Source organism: Chlorocebus sabaeus, chromosome 18 (assembly GCF_047675955.1).
Source record: "Chlorocebus sabaeus isolate Y175 chromosome 18, mChlSab1.0.hap1, whole genome shotgun sequence".
In the NCBI taxonomy this organism is placed as follows: domain Eukaryota; kingdom Metazoa; phylum Chordata; class Mammalia; order Primates; family Cercopithecidae; genus Chlorocebus; species Chlorocebus sabaeus.
In genome coordinates, this window is record NC_132921.1 from 67,838,125 (window position 1) to 67,859,595 (window position 21,471).

The 21,471-nt window shown below is 37.3% G+C and overlaps 1 protein-coding gene across 4 annotated transcripts in view; it reads right to left on the reverse strand.

Moving 5' to 3' along the window:
• The window catches only part of L3MBTL4 (L3MBTL histone methyl-lysine binding protein 4), a 443,526-nt gene that overhangs the window by 340,081 nt on the left and 81,974 nt on the right, over positions 1–21,471 (reverse strand). For 3 of the 4 annotated variants that reach the window (XR_005234835.2, XM_037982494.2, XM_073006460.1), the window contains exons 2-3: positions 4,364–4,422; positions 3,921–4,023 (exon numbers count right to left, since the gene is read on the reverse strand). Coding sequence is in view for 2 of the 4 variants with exons in the window: in XM_037982494.2 (XP_037838422.1) it covers positions 3,921–3,992 (72 nt within the window). In the remaining 2 variants the exon portion in view is untranslated. Of the gene's footprint in view, positions 1–3,920; positions 4,024–4,363; positions 4,423–21,471 lie in introns of those variants that run through there. The other variant, XM_073006461.1, reaches the window with a different exon arrangement.

A 21,471-nucleotide genomic window follows, 5' to 3' on the forward strand; every position in this document is an offset into this window, starting at 1 on the left:
CTGAAGGGTGACCATACCTTAGAGCACTAATGTGCTACACATGTACTTAGTTGTTCTTCATTACTCTACATAAGTTAGTTTTCCTTTATTCAGCAATACTCTAAGATTCTTTTGAGAATGAAAAATGTCTCATATTTCTATCTCTCAAACTTCATCACTCACTATTTAGATAAAGATCTATTGAAGTTAAGAGGTTCACAGGGAGAGGCAGAATGGGAATTAACATTTTTTCAGTATCAAATATTTTATATACACAGAGATCATATATTTCATTCTTATATATTCAAACAAAATTTCCTTTTTCATCTGTGAAACTTACATTTTTATGTAGCAAATTTGAAATTTCACAGCCTGTATATTATTTTGGAGTTTTGTGCCTAGAACACTCACACACACACTAGACATCAATGAAATAACCCTGAAAAAAAATACTTCATTTCCCCAATCACCATATGCCTACACTTTGCTAGTCAATTCTAAAGCAAGCTGGTGAGCAGAAAAAGCTAGCAAAGGGCACCAAAAATGACACTTATCTTTGTGTTAGAAGTTGTGAAAATACAAAATACGTCAAGGAGTCTAAAAGGACAGAGAAAAACCCTCTTCAAGTCTGCAGCAGCACTACAGGGACCAGATCATAAACAGAGGTTTACCCATATGGTAGAAATAAAGATGTAAAACATATAATAAATTCCAAGGAAAAGAGGCAGTCTCTCAGATATGTTAGGGAGAGGATAAACTAGGGTGATCTCTTTGGAGGATGATATGGAGTGGTTTATCAAAATTTTAAACAAGCATACCCTTTGGTACAATAATTTCACTGCTATGATAGTACTTATGAATGAACTGCAAAAGCATTCACATATAAAAAGGATATATGAATAAGAACATTGGATATAACATGGTGTATAACCACAAAAATTAAAATAATCTAAATGTTCACAGTAGGGCACTGTTAAAATAAATTATGGCACATTCATAAAAATGAAATACTATGCAGCACTGAAAAGAATAAAACCTGTATCTCCAAAACATTCATAATTAAGTGCAAAAAAAGCAAGATGCAAAACAAGAAGCAGAATGTGAGTGCATTTGGGATGTGTGTATGTATGTGTATAGGTGCAGAAAAGGTTTGGAATTTTTAGCTGGTTTTTTTTTTTCCTATGTAGACATATGAGAAACTGTACATAGTGGTCACATGGTTAGGAAAATATTTAGGGGTTTAGTGTATGTGTGAGGCGATACGGTAGATAATTTAATTCTTACTTTACTGCCTGTCTGTACTGTTTGATTTTTTAACCATATGCCTATGTTCTGAAAAGCATTAGAAAATATTTTTTTAAATTCTATCTAGAAATACATAGAAAATATTAGTCTAGAAATATTCATTGACAGATATTAATATTATCATCTAAAATTATTAGATATCCAAGGTATGAAATTACCATCTCAGAAGAAAATGTTCAGAAACACCCAACTGTACATTTGTTTGATGTTTTATGTGCATGGTCTGCTAATGGGATGTTATTTAGTTGACCAGAAATGTCACTTGTAAACCAGAAGGGTAACACACAAAATAAAGGATGTTACCAATATTTCAAGGAGTCTAGCAAAATTCAAGCATGACTCAACCCTTCTTTCCATAGTGAATGCAGCCCCAGGTGTGAATACAGCCTACTGTATTAAACTGTTAAATTTGACTAATGAAAATGAACATTGTTACTGGCAATGAGCCCCAAACTGACAGTGCAACGTGGACTAAATGTGCATCTTTTCAATGATATGTGAACATGCTTTAAAATAATATGTCCCAAACATCTCAAAAGGTAAACTAAGAATATGGCCCTTTAAAATATTATTTTGTTACTAATGATTGAAAAAATTCATTTGCATGGAGATGTCATTAAGCAACAGGAACATCATTTAACAGATATTTTTGAAAATCTAACTATACAAGCCCTGCACTGAAAGCGTATCTCAGTGTTAAGCACTGCTGGAGTTCAATAAGGGGAAAATCCCAATGTGGGGTAGAAATAACAGTAAACACATCAGGATTAAGTTAGAAACTGAGTTGGTCTTTAAGAGGAAATTGGGATTTTTGTTAATGCAGAAGAGGCAAAAGGTTAAATACTCAGACTGTAGAGTACTAAGATAGGGTGGTAACAATCTCAGCGGCTTAAAGAGAAATGATACTCACAATTCATATAAAATATGTGTGGATGGGGGAAGGTGGTCTCAAATGTTAAACCAAAAAATTTAAGAAAAATATTGATTAAGTGTAACATGATTCCAGGTAAGATGCATCTGGCCACTTCCCTAGAAATATGGTTCTCAAACATGAGTGGGCATCAGAATCACATGGATTGTTAAAACACAGATTGCTGGGCCCCACCACCCCCTACAGTAGCTGATTCAGAAGATCTGGATGGGGCCAAGGAATCTGCATTTCCAACAAACCTCCAGGTGATGCTGATGCTGCTGGTCCAGGGACCACATGTGGAGAAGTACCCAGAATAACTCTGAACACATCAAATCCTGAGTCTCATGCTCTCATTCCTCAAGAGGACACGACACAGAAGAACACTAACAATGGCATCTTCACCTAAGCCAAGACAGATGCAGGCCTGCTCAAATCTGGTCCAAGACAAATCTTAAATAGCAAGTTCTTCCCTTATACATTTAGAGCTCTAAACTCTCCTGGAACTGATCTACCAATCTGGACTCAGGGAACTGGCCCCTGGCCCAGTGTTAATCACCCTATTGCCCAGTGAGGCTAATCCTGAGGGAACGGCTCCAGAGTTTGACATAGACCTATTCTGAACACCTTGAAACCAACCTCAAACCAGATCATTCCTTGAGATGTCTCATTTAATGTCTGGAGTTCATCAAACCACACCTAACCTGGAACTGAACAAAAAGAAAATGTATTACACGATGTCACTTCAGCAACTGCAATGCGTAAATGTATAACCACAAACCACATGAAGACCCCAAAATCCACATCCAAATAAATGCTAAGAGCCAATGAAGGGTCACAGATGAGAATTCTGTAATGGCCCACCATCCCCAAAAATAGTCACCATGGAGGTCTTCTGGTCATTCTGCTAACTTTTAAATTTGCAGGAATACGTAAAGCTGTCATAAGGAAACAGAACAGGCATGGTGACTACAGGCATAGTCAACATTATACCTTCTAAGTGTCTAGATGTTGCTGTGAAGGTATATTTTTAGATATGATTAACATTCACATCAGCAGGCTTCGAACAAATCAGATCACCCTGTAATGCGGGTGGGTCTCATTTAATCAGTTGAAGGCATTAAGAGAAAAAACAGGTCCCCCGAGGAAGAAGGAATTCTGCCTGCAGACTGACCTGGACTCAAGACTGCAGCACCAACTCTTCCCTGGGCCTCCAACCTGCCAGGCTGCCCCGCATGTCTCAGACATGTCAGCCCCTATGACGTGCCTCGATAAATTCCTCTTTTTAAGATAAGTCTCTCTCTCTCACTCTCTCTCGCTGCTAGCTCTCTCTCGCTGTGTGTGTGTGTGTGTACACACACACACAAAAAATCACACACATATACACATACGCTCATCCTAGCGGATCCTGTTTCTCTGGAGAACCCTAACACAACCCCCTGCAGTTTACAGCCTCCGTTCTCTTACTTGAGAATGATTGATTACCTCCATCTTTGTGAAAGAAAAGGTCTCCTTTCACCTTTAAAATTAAGATCACCTTTTAAAATAGATCAAACTTTAATAACACTTATATTCTATACCACTACGCATAAAAGTCAAGCAGAAGCCACATCGTTTCCAGTGACTGAAAAGTCCCTCAGTGTGGTTATGTGAACTCTACTATTCCATGGTGCATTTTGGTAGCAAGCACACACTGTGAGGAAGGGTCCAGGGAGGGACATCTTACCAAGCGTCCGTCCTGATCCAAACGCTCTTTGGAATCCATATTAAGCTTCCTTTTCCTGTTGGGCTGTTTCATTGCCACCCCTGCACTCCTTGGCAGTGGCTTTCTGTAAAACAGGGTCACATAAGAAGTTGGGGATGGGGGTGTTACCCCTTCAGAATTACAGAAGCAAACAAGAAAATGCTTTCAATTATACTTCTCATAATTGGTTGCTATAAATAACCTGGTAAGTTGACAAAAATTTTGCAATTGGTTTTATAGTCCTTAATATAATAATAAGACAAGGGGGAGGAAATGCGTTTTCTACCTCATCTAGAATTTATATAATGGGGAAAATAGATATTGTTGCTTTTGGTCTTATCTGGAATAAAATGTTTGCTTTTTTGCTTAGCTGACCTAACCAATTAGGATTCACTGCAATCAAACTGCACAGGTTCTGTACTCACATGGTCTGACAGGTATTCTTGGTAAGAGGTCTTAGTCATACAAGGCATAGCACAACAATCTGAAACAGAAAATAAGAAAAAATTTCACTAATCCAATTCATCATGACCCTTCTTCTGTATATTCATAAACAGTGGTAGACATTCTTTGAAAAGTTACTTGAAATGAGTTTTTTTTATAGGGCAGGTCAACCATTTTGGAGAACCAACCACCAATACCAAATGAGTTCCACTGGAGCTATAATTCAAAAGTCATTCACTTTGAAATAATGTTAACAATTGAAATACAATTTTTTAAAACTTTTAATAGCCCTAAATCATCTATAGTCTCCAGTGCTTTACAATGATATATCCAACTTCTTCATTGATATTTCCACCTGAACAGTGACACTCCAAATATAGCAAATGTAACATATTTGCAACCGAGCTCATCTCCCTCCACACTGCCTCCCAGTTCTAGGTTCTCCTCCTATTTGCACTGATAACTGGCCACCCATTTGCCCAGAGCTTCCTCTTACGGTTGTTCAGACTGTACACCACCCAAGAGCACCCACCTAAGGGGCAAGTGGAGGCTGAAATCCTCCGTGGGCTCTACACCCACAGTTCACCTGTCACTGGCCTGCATCATCCCAGGAGAAAATGCATCTTTTTCTCATTCAAACAATACTACCTTCTGAGCCAGAGAACTAGAAGTTGCCATCATTTCATTCTTTATATCACACCGTACATATTGCCATCAGGTTTTGTTGATTTTTAATTTACTAAACATTTATTGAATTTACCTTCTTCCTCTACTCCTATTAACTCTGATCATTCCAATTTTATGTTGCAGTCAATCCAAAGGTCTTAAAGTTCTTTGCAAAGCAAGGTTCCTGCTGCTTCTCCACTCCATACTTCTGCTGGTCCCTCAACCTCTGAACACCTTCCTCATTGCCTGCCCTCCCTTTTATCTAATTCTAACTCGTCCTTTCTGACCCCACTAAAAGAGACTTCACAGCTTTCAAGAAGGTCTTCCTTGCCTACCTCCTGCTCCAAGTAAACCAAGTGTGTCTTTTCTATATTGCATTTCTTGTGCATACCTTTATTGTAGTTTTTGTTTGCAGATATGCCTCCCTTTATGAGCCTGTAAGCATCCTGATGACAAGGACTGTGAATTACTGACCCTTATTTTCCACTGTCTAGATATTACCTGGCTCACAGCAGTCTCTCAATATGTGTTTATTGACTTCAACTACATAAACATGTCTCTCTGAATTACAGAGAAGCCTCAAGCCCTTAAATCCAGTGATTATTAGTTCTTGATCCACACATTATCTTTTATAATGCTGTATGACTAGAGTGAGCACAGTTCTCAAAATTAATTCCTTTCCCTTTTTCTTTAATATACAAAACAAAAAAATAAACAAAAAAAAACTTCCTTTCCACATACCATTTTGCTTCTAGTCAGATGATATTTATGTTCTTAAGACAGGCACTTATGTACTAAATTCAATAACATTACATTCATTTTGAAGAATGTAAATACAATTTTTCATGCCTAGCTTCTGGTAATTCTCTGAACATCTATGCAAATGAACAGCATAGACTTGATGCCTGTAGCAAAGTATTATTGCACAAGACACAAGCACTGCCAAGGCTGTCCTGCCTTTCACGACGAATAATACCCCACGGCTTGTCAAACTGAAATCATCTGGCTACTGACATTTTTCTCCTCATCATCAAAATGATCTGCCTTGCTAATCTCTGGCAATTATCTCAATAACCTTGATTTGTTTAAAACAGCAAGAAAGCCTGAATTCACATTATTTTATATCGGGGTAAAAAATGAAAGTTTTTATACTTTGAAGAGAAATTTCAACATACAATTTGGTAATAATGAATTTCCTCTGGATTTAGAAATAATAAAGCAAAAATACAAAAGTCACCGAACAATCCATATAAGATTTTGCTGCCAGACAAAATGGGAATCAAATACAAGATACCATTAAATACATAGGAGACGAATGACATACAGATGGACAACAGATGGATGGATGGATAGACAGACAGATAGATGATAGATAGTCTAACACACAGAAAAACAGGCTTAAAGAGAGATTTTGTATAATCCTTTATAATGTCAATGCAAAGAACATATTCTATCCAACCGAATAGGACATTTCTTTTGAAATAAACCTAACTTAATGTCCTTGGCATGGTATCAAAATACATGGATTACTCTGATTGTCCATGATATATGGCCTACTCCCAGGAAGCCCCAAATGTCACATCAGCCACGTGTCTCCTTGCTGAGCTTTGAAAATATATATAAAGTTTTTAGAGTAAAAAAAGAGAATAATATCAAATTATAAAACACATCAAAGAAACACATTATCCAGGGTAAGTAAAGGCATGTACCAACTCAGTGTCCCCTGGCTTTGTGAGAGTGCCCAAGCACCACCTAACATAGACAAGGTGATGTTCAGTGATTTTAATTAGAGAAGCTTCTAAATAGTGTTTTAGATTTTAAAAAAACAACATAGATAACTACATATAAATGTTTTGTATTTCTGTGTAAAAATTGAAAATAGTGTACTAATTTTTCAATTTAATCCTCTAAATGAGTTTAATTTCCCTTCATAGTAGAATTCTCTGTCTGCATGTTGCCAAATACTAAGGAGATAAATTAGACTGATACTTAGAAAGCATCTGAACACTTCAGATGGAAGGAGTCTATAAATAACTAAAATAATTCACTATCTGTCTATGTCCAGGTGCTATTTGGTAATTCTTTCAAAAACATTTTATTGATCATCTATTAATCACCAGTATAGTTACAGGTACCTTGAGGAATATGAAGCCAATTAATCACACACCCTCTAAAGGGAGATAAGTATAGCAGCCATCTGTCCTGGATAACCCAAGGTACGTCTGCCTTCTGCCACTCATCCTGGCATAAGGATTAACAGCACTGCTTTCACTCCCCAAAATATCCCAGTTTAAACAATAAATCATATGGTAACATATGGGTAAGAAACATACATAAATTAATAAGAAATGTAACACATGCCATTAAAAAATTACAGAGTGGCCTGGGTGTTCACAGGAGGGACAATAGGTCTAACAACATGCACAGTGAAAGAACATTTCTGGTAGTTCTAGGACACTGCGCAGATCTTAAATGAGTTTATCACCAAAATATCGAATATTTCTGATCACTGTACTGATTTCCCACTATTTCAAAGATATTGCCAGCCTAGAATTTATTCATCTGGTTGATACTTGATGTTAATAATACATAATGTTTGAATAAATTAATAAATGATTACAAGTGAATGAATTATTAATAAATGATTACAAGTGAATGAATTTTGATAACTTATGCATGAATTATTGATCCTTCTTAATGGCATTAATAATAGCTAACATTACTTGAGTACTAATGTACCAGGCATAGCTATCAGCCCTCTACACATACACTTTCAATTAATACTTATGACAGCCCAACAATATGTGTACCACTGTCGCCCTCATTTCACAGAAGAGGAAACACCAAGGGGTTAAGTAACTTGTCCAAGGTTATATAACAGACAAGTAGCCAGACAGTAGAATTCTGGGGTCCATCTTTGAACACTATACCATGCTGTAGCTTTTGTAACTATATTATAAGTTTCGTTATCTGAAACTTAACCACTCAGTACACTAGCCAAATCCCTGCTACATACAAACATGTAAAACATAAATCACGTAAAACATACATGATTTAAGGCAGAAACTGACAACAAACTTCCTGTGGGAACCACTGGCCCTCATGTGGAGCCTATCTGCATAGTGGCTCTTTATTGTCACTTTACTTATGTCATGGCAGCCACCTGCTCTCATTTCTTTAAAATTTTGCCTTTATTACCTATTTCGGAATCTTAAAATACTGATAGTTAATTATGTATTAATTCTGCACCCATAAGTCTTACATAATACTTTATGAGAATCACACGGTAAGTCCCAAGATTCAGGGTCCAAAGGGTATCACAGAGGTTGACTGAAACTCAGAATTTTCTAAACAATTACATTACTCTCACTGAGTCTATGTCACTCCCCTGCCACCCCCATCAGAGCTAGTGCTGGTGCCCACTGCTGGGAGACATAAGGACAGGTCACATCACTGGACCCCTTGCAGATAATCTTCAGCACCAGCCCGAAATTTGGCAGCCCCATGGGGTGGCTACCCAGAGGAATAGCAGTGTTAACAGTGGTCTGGCTCTCAGGGACTCCAACTTCTAGCGGAAGGGGAAGTACACCACATCAAGGGAACACCCCATGGGACAAAAGAGTCTGGATACCAGGCCTTGAGTCCCAGAACATTCTGCTTGTGGGAAGTTTCTTTCAGCAGAGGCATGAGTGCAATGCTGGTGCTCATGAAGGGTCTTGGAGAAGGGGACTCCTTTTCTCTCTTATCCATTACTGCAAACACAGCTGGGGCTTCTCCTATAAGAGCCTGACATGAGTGTATCTATAGACAGCCTTTCTGGAATACTTTAGGGTAACAGCATCCTCACAGTAGGAGTGCCCTCCAGATTCAGGCTTGCACAAGAAATGGAATCACAACTCCTCTATACTTGGAACATCAACATTCCTAGACATGAAAACAGGTGTCTGTCTGATATGAATAGCTGGAACATTGGGTCAGGAGTGCATCTGGGAGTTGGATCACTTTCCTGCTGGCCTAGCAGAATAAATAAGGTGGCTCCCACCCTTCCCCCTGATAAGACCTCAGTGTTTTTCACTGAAAGCTCCCCCAGCCACCTCTATCAAGGTTGGGACATCTGCCCACTATTAGGTACTGCATTTACCCACCTGCTTTAGCCAAAACCAGTTTCTACCCAGGGATACTTTCCCTACTGGCCTGAAGCTTTAACTATTCAACCCAGTAAATAAATAAAATACTGGGACAAAATAAATACATACATACATACATACATATGTACATACATACATACACACTGGGGGGAACAAGATAAGCTTCAAGAGATCTCTGCCATTCCAACCCCATAGGAGATGCTGAACTTGTTCACACACTGAGCACATTGGTGCTACAACAGGCATCTGGGAAAGCCACAATACAAAGATTCACTATAACCAAGGAAGCCATACAAATTATTGAGCACTAAAAGCACCAAGAGCCAAATTAGGCTATAATAAACTATTAACATGAAAGTCACATCCTTCTGAAATACCACATAAACAACTCAAAAGGCTGATTACTAAGCTATTCAAGCAGATACCAGAGAAAGGTGAAAACCAACATAAAGAAATGAAAAAAACAATTCAAGATATAAATGAAAAATGTTATACAAAGACAGATATTTTAAAGAAAAACCAATCAGAACATGTGGAAATGAAAGACACACTTAGGGAGTTAAAAAATGCAGTGGAAAGTTTTAACAACAGACTAGACCAAGTAAAAGAAAAAATTTCAGAGCTCGAAGATAAGGCTTTTGTTCACCCGATCAGACAAAAATTTAAAAAATAAATCAAAAAGAATTAACAAACTCTCCAAGGAATTTGGGATTATGTAAAAGGTCCAATCCTAAAAATAACTGGTGTTCCTGAAGGAGAAGAGAAAACAAAATGTTTAGAAAAATTATTTGATGGAATAACAGAGGAATACATCCCTGGTCTTGCTAGAGATTTAGATGTCCAGACACAAGAAGCTCAAAAAATTCCTGGGAGACTCACTGCAAAAAGAACATCACCAAGGTATATAGTCATCAAGCTATCTAATCAACATGAAGGAAAGAATTCTAAGAGCAGTGAGACAAAATGCAACAGGTAACATATAAAGAAAAATCTATCAAACTAACAGCAGTCTTCTTGGCAGAAATCTTAAAAGCCAGAAGGAATTGGGATTTTATTTTTAACCTCCTTAAACAGAATAACTGAGAGCCAAGAATACTATATCCAGCAAAACTAAGTTTCATAAATGAAGGAGAAATAAAGTAATTTTCAGACCAACAAATGCCGAGGGAATTTGTCATTACCAGACCAGCCTTATGAGGAATGTTAAAAGGAGTTATAAATCTTCAAACAGAAGCTCAATATGCACTAGAATAGAATCTCTTGAAAGCATAAAACTCACAGGGCCTATGAAACAATAACACAATAAGAAAACAAACCATCTAGGTAACAATTAATATAAGGACTGCAACAGGACCTCACATCTCAATATTAATGTTGAAAGTAAATGGTGTAAATGCTCCACTTAAAAGATACAGATTGGCAGAATGGATAGAAAAATCACAAACCAAATATCTATATTTAAGAAACCCACTTAATACGTAAAAATTCATATAAATTCAAGGCAAAGGGGTGAAAAAAGATATTCCACACAAATGGAAACCAAAAACTAGCAGGAGTTGCTATCCTTATGTCAGATAAAACAGAATTTCAAACAACAATAGTAAAAAAAAAAAAGACAATGAAGGTCATTATATAATAATAAAAGGATCAATCCAACAAGAGGATATTACAATCCTAAATTTATATGAACCTAACTCTGGAGCTCCCAGATTAATAAAACAATTACTACCAGACCAGAAAAATAAGATAGAATAGCAACACAATAATACTGGGGGACTTCAACACTCCACTGACAGCACTAGACAGATCATCGAGACAGAAGGTCAACAAGGAAGCAATGGAATTAAACTACATGCCAGAACAAATGAACCTAACATATATTTATAGAACATTCTACCAAAGAACTGCAGAATATACATTCTTCTCATCAGCATATGGAGCATTCTCCAAGATAGACCATATAATAGGCCACAAAACAAGTCTTGATACATTTTAAAATATTAAAATCATATTAAGTATCTTCTCAGACTACAGTAGAATAAAATTGGAAATTAACTCAAAAAAGAACGCTCAAAACAATATAAATACATGGAAATTAAACAATCTGCCCATGTATTATTTTGGGGTTAACAATGAAACCAAGATGGAAATTTAAAAATTCTTTGACATGAGTGACAACAGTGACACAGATTATTAATACCTCTGGGATACAGCAAAAGTAATGCTAAGAGTATAGTTTACAATGTTAATGACCATAAGAATGTCTGAAAGTTCACAAATTGACAACCTAATGTCACATATCAAAGAACTACAGAAAGAACTAAACCCAAAGCTAGCAGAAGAAAAGGAACAACAAACATCAGAGCAGAACTAAGTGAAACAGAGACAACAGCAGCAAAAAAAAGTCAATTAAACAAAAAACTGCTTCTTTGAAAATATGAACAAAATTGATAGACCATTATTAGCAATACTAACCATAAAAAGGAAAAGATTCAAATAAACTCAATTAGAAATGAAAATGAAGATATTACAACAAAAACCATAGAAATATATAAAATCATTTGAGACTATATTAACACCTCTGTGCACACAAACTAGAAAATTTAGAGGAAATGCATAAATTCCTAGAAACATACAACCTCCTAGATTAAATCAGGAAGAAATAGAAACCCTGAACAGACCAATAACAAGCAATGAGTTTGAATCAGTAATATTTAAAATGTCAACAAAAAAAGCACAGAGCCAGATGAATTCACAGCTGAATTTTACCAGATGTTTGAAGAACTGGTGCCAATCCCACTGAAACTATTCTGAAAGACTGAGAAAGACGAAATCCTTCCTAACTCATTCTAGGAAGCCAGTAACACTGATACCAAAACCAGGAAAGGGCATATCAAAAAAATAAATAAATAAAGGAAAAGAAAACTGCAGATCAATATCCCTGATGAACATAGATGCAAACATCCTCAACAAAACACTAGCTAACCAAATCTAACAGCATGTCAAAAGATAATACACCATGAACAAGTGGGTTTTATTCCAGAAATGGAGGGATGGTTTAACACATGCAAGTTAATAAATGTAATATATGACATAAACAGAATTAAAAACAAAAGCCACATGATCATTTCAATATAGGTAGAAAAAACAAACTGCAAAAACTCCAGTATCCCTTTATGATAAAAACTCTCAACAAACTAGACATAGAATGGACACACCTCAAAATAACAAGAGCCATGTATGACAAATTTACAGACAACATCATACTAAATGGGGAAAAGTTGAAAGCATTCACCCTTGAGAAATAAAACAAGGATGCCCGCTTTCATCCCTTCTACTCAACAGGGTATTGGAATCATAGCCAGAGCAATCAGTCAAGAGGAAGAAATAAAGAACATCCAAATTGGAAGAGACAAAATCAAAACAAATGACTGTGTATCTAAGAAAACCCTAAAGACTTTTCCAAAAGTCTCCTAGATTTGATATATTAATGCAGTAAAGTCTCAGGTTACAAAATCAAGGTATGTACGTCAATAGCACTGCTATACACCAACAACGACCAAGCAGAATCAAATCAGGAACTCGAACCCCTTTACAATAGCTGCACACAACCAAGGAGATGAACGATCCCTACGAAGAGAATTACAAAACACTGCTGAAAGAAATCACAGATGACACAATGGAAATACATCCCATGCTCATGAATTGGAAGGATCAATATCATAAAAATGACCATACTGCTCAAAACAGTCTACAAATTCAATGTAATTCCTACCTAAATACCAACATTATTTTTCACAGAATTAGTAAAAACAATCCTAAAATTCACATGAAACCAAAAATGGGGCCAAATAACCAAAGCAACCCTAAACAAAAATAATAAATCCAGAGGTATCACATTACTGAACTTCAAATTGTACTAAAAGGCTATAGTTACCCAAACAGCATGGTACTGGTATAAAAATAGGCATGGGGACCAATGTAACAGTATAGAGAACCCAGAAATAAAGCCAAATACAACCAACAAAGGATACAAAAACATAACTGGGGAAGGGCCACCCTATTTAATAAATGGCGCTGGGAAAACTGGATAGCCACATGTAGAAGAACAAAACAGGATCCCTCTCTCTCACCTTACACAAAAATCAGCTAAAGATAACCAAAGACTTAAGTCTGCAACCTGAAGCTGTGAAAATTCTACAACATAACCTGGAAAATCTTTTGCAGACACTGGCCTAGGCAGAAAATTTACGACTACAACCCCAAAAGCAGATGTAACAAAAACAAAAATAAATAAATACGACCTAATTAAGCAAAAAAGCTTCTGTACAGCAAAAGGCATAATCAACAGAATAAACAGATAACCCACAGAACAGGAGAAGATATTTGCAAACTATGCATCCAACAAAGGACTAATATCCAGAATCTACAAGGAACACAAACAAGTCAGCAAGAAAAAAACAAATAATCCCATCAAAAAGTGGGCAGATGACATGATTAGACATTTCTCAAAAGGCAGCCAACAAACATATGAAAAAGTGCTCAACAACATTAATCATCAGGAAAATGCAAATTAAAACCACAGTGAGATATCACCTTACTCCTACAAGAATGGCTATTATTTTAAAAAATCATAAAACAATAGATGTTGGTGTGGATGTGGTGAAAAGAGGACATTTATACACTGCTTGCAGGAATGTAAGCTAATACAACCTCTATGGACAACACTGTAGAGAGTTCTTAAAAAACTAAAAGATCTACTATTCAATTCAGCAATCCCACTACTGGGTATCTACCCAAAGGAAAAGAAGTCATATCAAAAAGACATACACTGTTTATTGAAGCACGATTCACAATTGCAAAGATATGGAACCAACCTAAGTACCATTGTTCGGTGAGTGAATAAATAAAATGTGGTATATATACACCATGGAATACCACTCAGCCATAAAAATGAATGAGATAATGTCTTTTGCAGCAACTTGGATGGAGCTGTAGGACATTATTCTAAGTGACATAATTCAGGAATGGAAAACCAAATACCACACGTTCTCACTTATAAAGGGGAGCCAAGCTATGGACACAAAAGCATACTGTGTGCTATAATGACCTTTGGAGACTCAAGATCAGACAGAAACAAAGGGGTCAAGAAAGCAGATGCAGACCAAACATCCCACGGCTAAACCAGCCTGATCAGCATGGCACCTCATTTCTTTCACTGCTGACGCCCCTAGAATAAGTGAACTGATTACTCTACCTGTTCCCTTCTTGCTAGAGTCTCTCTCTCTCAAGCCGAAGTCCTGGGAGAGAGCATCCAATTGACCAGTCTTAGATCTTCTTCCTGCACTCTTGGACAAAGCAATGGGGAAATGGAGGATCTGCCTCCTGGAAAACCCTAAGTCCTCTCTCATCATTCCCCTAAAGGAAAGCAGCGTTCTATGAGCAAGAGAGATGGATAATGAGTAGGGGAGGAAAGGCTGCTTCCCACTCTGGGCTGTGAGATGTCATCGTCTACTGGTGCTCACTTTTCATATCCAACTGCATGGCTACAATGTAAGAGGAATGTAGAATGGTTGCCCAGGTCTGAAGTTCTGTTCCACTGATAAGTATCTTTATTGTTGATGTCATTATTGGGCATTCCAGGGGCGTCAGCAATATTAACTTCTTCTTACTATAGGACAGAGAGTACATTAAGCATTGTATGTGCATTAATTTGTCTACTCCTCCCAGTGACACTGATTTAACTGTAATAGCTACAATACATGATCTTTCGGTTATGTACCGGGCAAAATAACTGTAAAAGAATACAGGCAACACTTAGAAAAAGGAAAAATAATAAATACAGGAAAAGAAACACACTATTACTAGAAAGCAGGGAAATGCATATTAAACATAAATATCCTCCTCTACCCAGGAATATGACTGGTAAAAGTAAGGCTCACCAAGTGTTGAAGTGAGTGTGATGCAAGCACCAGGAGTTCTCACATCCTGCTGAGGAGGTGAAAATTGGTACACCTACTTGATGAAGCACTTGGGAATATCTAATACAGCTGAGTAAGGCTGGAACTATGCATGCCTAGAACCTGGCTGTTTCTAGATAGATAGAAAACCTCTAGCACATGTGCAAAAGGTACAATGTCTATCGTGGCTTTTGTCTGTAACAAGAAATATATGATAATACCCGAACACCCATCAATAGGAAAATGAATAAATAAATTGTGATATATTTTAAAATGGAATATTATACAGCACTTAAAATAAATGAGTTACAGTGATATATATTCTATCACAGATAACTCTATAAAATATATTTGAATCAAAAGAACAGGGTGCAGGATGATACATCCCATACATCATTTATGTAATGTTTGCTTTCAGATATACACACACACACATATCAGGTTAAAATGTAACAACACTGCTGAAAATGAAACCGACAGCACAGCAATTACGTCTCAGGAGGGGTGAAGATACACAGGTTTGGAGACAGGAGACTTCCAGTGTAATTGCAATGCTTTGTTTCTTTCAAAAAGCAGAAGCAAGTGTGGCAAAATACTGAGATTATTAAATCTGCACAGCCAGCGTAGAGTTGTTCATTTTCTTATTCTCTACACTTCACTACATATTTGAATACTTAAAACAAAAATTCAACATTAGGGGTAGCATATAGGAGGAATTTTATATGTTCTCATATTTATTTCTTTAGAGGTCACATTTGCCCCTGAATATGATCACCAAGTAACCACATTACGTACTCCCTCAACAGTAATCATTTGCTCAGAACCTTAGAAAACAATGAAGACATTTAACAAATCATAATTATCATCATCCCTGTAACTGCATGTATTAAGTAAGTTCTTACTGTGTGCCAAGCACATGGGGGCAGCTTGCCAACGGCCCCTTTACACTGAAGTAGCTCAAGGTGACACTGCCAGTAACAGCAAAGCTGAAATTTGTCTGTCTCCAAAATTTAACACCTTACCTAATGGCTCCATTTCTAAAAGCATATTGCTGCTGCCCCTGGCTGCATTATAGTGGCAAAACATGTGTTTCATGCATAGGGGTAATATTAACATATTTATTTGACTGTCAGGTAGTGGGAATGTGTGTAAATAAATGACTTGCTTAAGCTCATGTAACTAGCTGGTAGCAGAGGTGGAACCGGAATCTAAATTTTAAACAATAGACTACTTCATAGCTTATTGAGAAGGACAGACTATACTCATTATAACAGATTTCCCAACAAATGCCTCTCTGAAACCTTGCCAAAATTGAATGTTCCTAATATCACACCACTAAGCACTGTTAAAATAAATTGCCTTCCAGGAATATCTTTAACACACTGGCACTTGAATCATGACAACCAGCACTGCTGCCAAAATGACATACTACATTAAATGACATGAAAACACACTATATGCAGAAATAAAATCAAACTATTTTGTTGCTAGAACATGTCTCTACTAGGAGCATTTCAGGATAGCATTAGATCTTTGTGAATTTATTAATTAGAATTTTCATTCAGCAAATCAAAAACTAGTACCACGGAAACTTTCTCTAATCTGATACGGTGATAGGCGAGAAGTCAGAATGAAGTAGTGGAAAAGTCATCCAGCCACACAAGTTCTAGATCTGACTCTCCATCTTAGCTGGCAAGGAGACCAAGGCAAATCACAGCCTCACCCACACTGAATACACTGCAGGGCTCTGCTGGAAAATGGGACGATGTTTGGGAATATATTCTTTTTAAAAATTGAAGTGTGAAAGGCCGGGTGCGGTGGCTCAAGCCTGTAATCCCAGCACTTTGGGAGGCCGAGACGGGCGGATCACGAGGTCAGCAGATCGAGACCATCCTGGCTAACATGGTGAAACCCCATCTCTACTAAATATACAAAAAGAAATCTAGCCGGACGAGGTGGTGGGCGCCTGTAGTCCCAACTACTCGGGAGGCTGAGGCAGGAGAATGCTGTGAACCCGGGAGGCGGAGCTTGCAGTGAGCTGAGATCGCGCCACTGCACTCCAGCCTGGGCGACAGAGCGAGACTCCGTCTCAAAAAATAATAATAATAAAAATAAATAAATAAAAATTGAAGTGTAACATACATGCAGAAAAATGCATAACAGCTTAGGGCACGGCTCAATAAATTTTCATGCACTGAACACATGTAACTAGCATCCCAATCAAGAAACAGAACATACCAATGTGTACCCCTTGGTCACTACTTCAATCAAGGCAAATCTTGATGGTTGTCCCATCTTCTAACACAATAGATGACTTCTGTTTCTTTTCTTTTTTTTTTTTTTTGGAGACGGAGTACACCCTACTTTGTGAATGCAATTTGCATTCTGTAATGTCTTAAGAGTTCTTCCAACTACCTTAAAAGACCTCAAAAATTATAAACAAGTTAAAACAAAATTCTTTTTAATTAGTTAAAATGTAAAAATAAAATATGGCATTTAAAATTTTAGGAAAATTAAGAGCTGCCACAAAATAAAAGTATCAAAACTTTCAAAGGTAGGAATCAATAATAATGATAATGAAGGGGTTTTAGAAAACAAAAAAGCAAAAAGAGATAAGGTTTTGGTGCCAAAAAACAAAAACAAAAAAAACACCTAATTGGGCCGGGCGCAGTGGCTCATGTCTGTAATCCCAGCACTTTGGGAGAATGAGGCGGGCAGATCACGAGGTCAAGAGATTGAGACCATCCTGGCCAACAGGGTGAAACCCTGTCTCTACTAACAATACAAAAATTAGCCGGGCGTGGTGGTGCATGCCTGTAGTCCCAGCTACTCGGGAGGCTGAAGCAGGAGAATCGCTTGAACCCGGGAGGCGGAGGTTGAGGTGAACCGAGATCGCGCCACTGCACTTCAGCCTGGCGACAAAGTGAGACTCCATCTAAGCGAAAAAATAAAAAACACCTAATTGTTTATGAATAAGATGAGCATGGAGAAGCAGGATGCAGGTGTGGTGGGAAGAGATGTACACATATGTGTTTACATAACTGGGAGCACAGCTCCAGCCATAAGAGAACAACCACAAGCATCTCTCCAGCAAATCAATGAAAACAAGACACCTTTTTTCTGTCATCAACTTTCAAGGTCTCTGTGTCTCTTTATGTTCCTAGTCACTCAATAATGTTACAATGATCTTCCCCATAACCCTTGAATATCAAATATTAATGCCAGTAAGTGCACTAAACTCATCCTTTCTCTCTATTCTCTCTGCAAGAAGTTACGTATATCTGTGCTATCTATGTTCTGTCCAGAAATATAGAACACATCTGTATGAAGTAGCCAGATATTATGTGGCCATAAAGCATTCCAAACGATGCCATATTTGATTGAGAAAGCACATTCTATACATTTTGACACATGTGAAATCAAGATAGTCTTGCAGTGCTGCTAACCAGGTAGTGGTTCTTACGTAGTCATCACTGCCTGCCTAAGCACAGGTTTGGCTGTGCCTCTTGGCAGCTTGACAGAACATCTGTAACCTTTTGATGCTTAGGTCAACAAAGGATGACTTAAGACCACTTGAAAAAGGAACAGGAGTCCCAGCTGTTGTCAGGTAAACTATTTGATGATACCATCACGTGCAGAATGCATGTCAATAGCTTGGAAGAAAAACCCAGAGACAATATTATAACACCCTCTTAAGAAATGATTCAACATTAACACGCCCAAGGGTACAAAGGGTGATACTGTACAGGAAAACACAGGCATCAATGACTCTGAGTCAAAAGTGATTCAGTACTCAGACTCGGAAGGTGACAACTTTTTTTTTTTTTAATCCAGTTTATTAAACTAATAATTTTCTCTTAAATATGTACAAAATGATAATAAAATGTTTTAAAAGTAAAGGGGAGTTCCTTCAAAAAGGAACATACATTCTTCATGATTAAAAACATCAAAATATAATTGTTTAATTGGCATTGTTTTTTCTTACTAGTGGTCCTTAAAATAATGAAGTAGCTTACAGGCAATAGTTTAGTGGAGGAAACACAGTAAATTTTACAGGAATGTTATACATAGCAAATCTACCTTCTAGTTTATGAAAGATACAGTTTGTTTGGGGATAAGGAGATTTCTTTGTGATTCCCAAAAAGATATGAGCTGATTTCCTTACCATATTGCCCATGTAATTTTAAATCTCTATTGACAATTATGTATTTTTATCTTTCCTCTGTCAAATCTGTGTCTGGATTTAAATAAGATCATTAAATATATTTCTGAAATGTCCCCTTTATATATGTCCAAAATCACTGAAAGAAAAATATAACCCTAGCAACACTAAGCATGAACCAAGACCTCTCTTGAACCATTAATGGTTTACCTTTATCTCTCCAAAATTTGTCTTTCTAAGGTATCAAGACTCTCAGAAATCAATTGCTCTCTTATTTATTTTTTATTTTTATTTTTTATTTTTTGAGATGGAGTCTTGCTCTGTCACACAGGCTGCAGTGCAGTGGCACAATCTCAGCTCACTGCAACGTCTATCTCCTGGGTTAAAGCAATTGTCCTACTCAGCCTCCCGAGCAGCTGGGATTACAGGCACCCGCCACCACGCCCAGCAAATTTTTGCATTTTTAGTAGAGACAGGGTTTCACCACATTGGCCAGGCTGGTCTCGAACTCCTGACCTCAGGTGATTCGCCTGCCTCAGCCTCCCAAAGTGCTGGGATTAAAGGCGTGAGCCACCGTGCCTGGCCTCAATTGCTCTTTTAGAGATAAAAATAATATGCCATCACAGCACACTAATTATATGGGTATTAGATTGTCATGACTACTCTAAAATCAATTGGCAAACTAAAAATAATGCATGCTTCTTTGCTCTAATGATATGAATTAAAGATCACCTATCAAATCTGGGTTATTCTTCAAACAACTGTGATATGGTTTGGCTCTGTGTTCCCACCCAAATCTCATCTCGAATTGTAATCTTCCTGATCCTCCACATGTCAAGGGAGAGACCTGGTGGGAGGTGATTGGATCATGGGGGCAGTTTCCCCCATGCTGTTCTGATAGTGAGTGAATTCTCACGAGATCTGATGGTTTTATAAGCATTTGACAATTCCTCCTTCACATGCTCACACTCTCTTCTGCCATCTTGTGAAGAAGGTGCCTGCTTCTCCTTCCGCCAGGATTTTAAGTCTCCTGAGGCTTCCCCAGCCATGAGGAACCATGAGTCGATTAAACCTCGTTTGTGTATAAATTACCCAGTCTCAGGTAGTATCTTTATAGCAGTGTGAAAACGGATTAATACAAGCTGTATGTAGTCATTCCTTAATTCCTTCATTCATGTATTAAATCAAATCTAGTAGCTAACGGCTCAAAAGAAAGGTCACAAGTAGTCACAGGCCAGCCCTATGATGTCAAGTGCTTCTAAAAACTGTTTAAGTTTGCAAATAAACATTCTTTGAGGGCATCTGAGTAGGATGTAATACTTTCAGGCAGACTAACCAATACTTTCTTGAATGACAAAAGAGACTACATAAAATACTAAACTAATAAAGGCATTGGAGAGCTATGAAAGAAATAAGAACTAGAAAGTGTAAGATTACCCAAAACCAAAAAAAAACAGGCGAAACTCAGAGAGGTAAGTTGTTAATACATGACATTTTTCCTGGTTATATTTACACAGGTAAAGGACCATGGCAGAGCTTACGTGATCTTAGGAGGCCAGAGGATCAAAATTGGAGACTTGAAGACCCTCAAATACATGAACAGTATTACTCTGATATTCAGCAAGGAGCAAAAAAGCTAAGCCATAAACATTATAATGCAAAGTAGAGCTTTTCTACCAGTCATATAGTACTGTGAAGACTAAATATCAACACTGAAAACTCAACAAAGAGAGGAAGTGAACACAACAGAATTCTCAGTAAATTTGTGGATGGGAATGCTTGAGGAATAAGGTCCAACCAGAGATAGACTGAGGCTTACAGAAACTGTAACCTAACTTCACCTCAGCTAGATTAAGGTGATACATCCCCCAGTTCATCTGCCTTGCAGAAAACAGGGTGAACCCTCTCTAGAGGAAAATAATATCAATTTGTAACATTTACAACCTCTATAGCTTTTTATACTCAAAGCCTAGCATTCAATAAAAAATTACTAGGCATAGTAAGAGGTAAGATAATATGACCTAAAACTGGAATAGACCCATAGGTGATTCAGATATTAGAGCTAATACCAAAGACCTTAAAATAATTATGTTCAAGAAAATAAAGGAAAATTAAATTAAATTAATGAAAGATAGTATATTTCACCAGATATC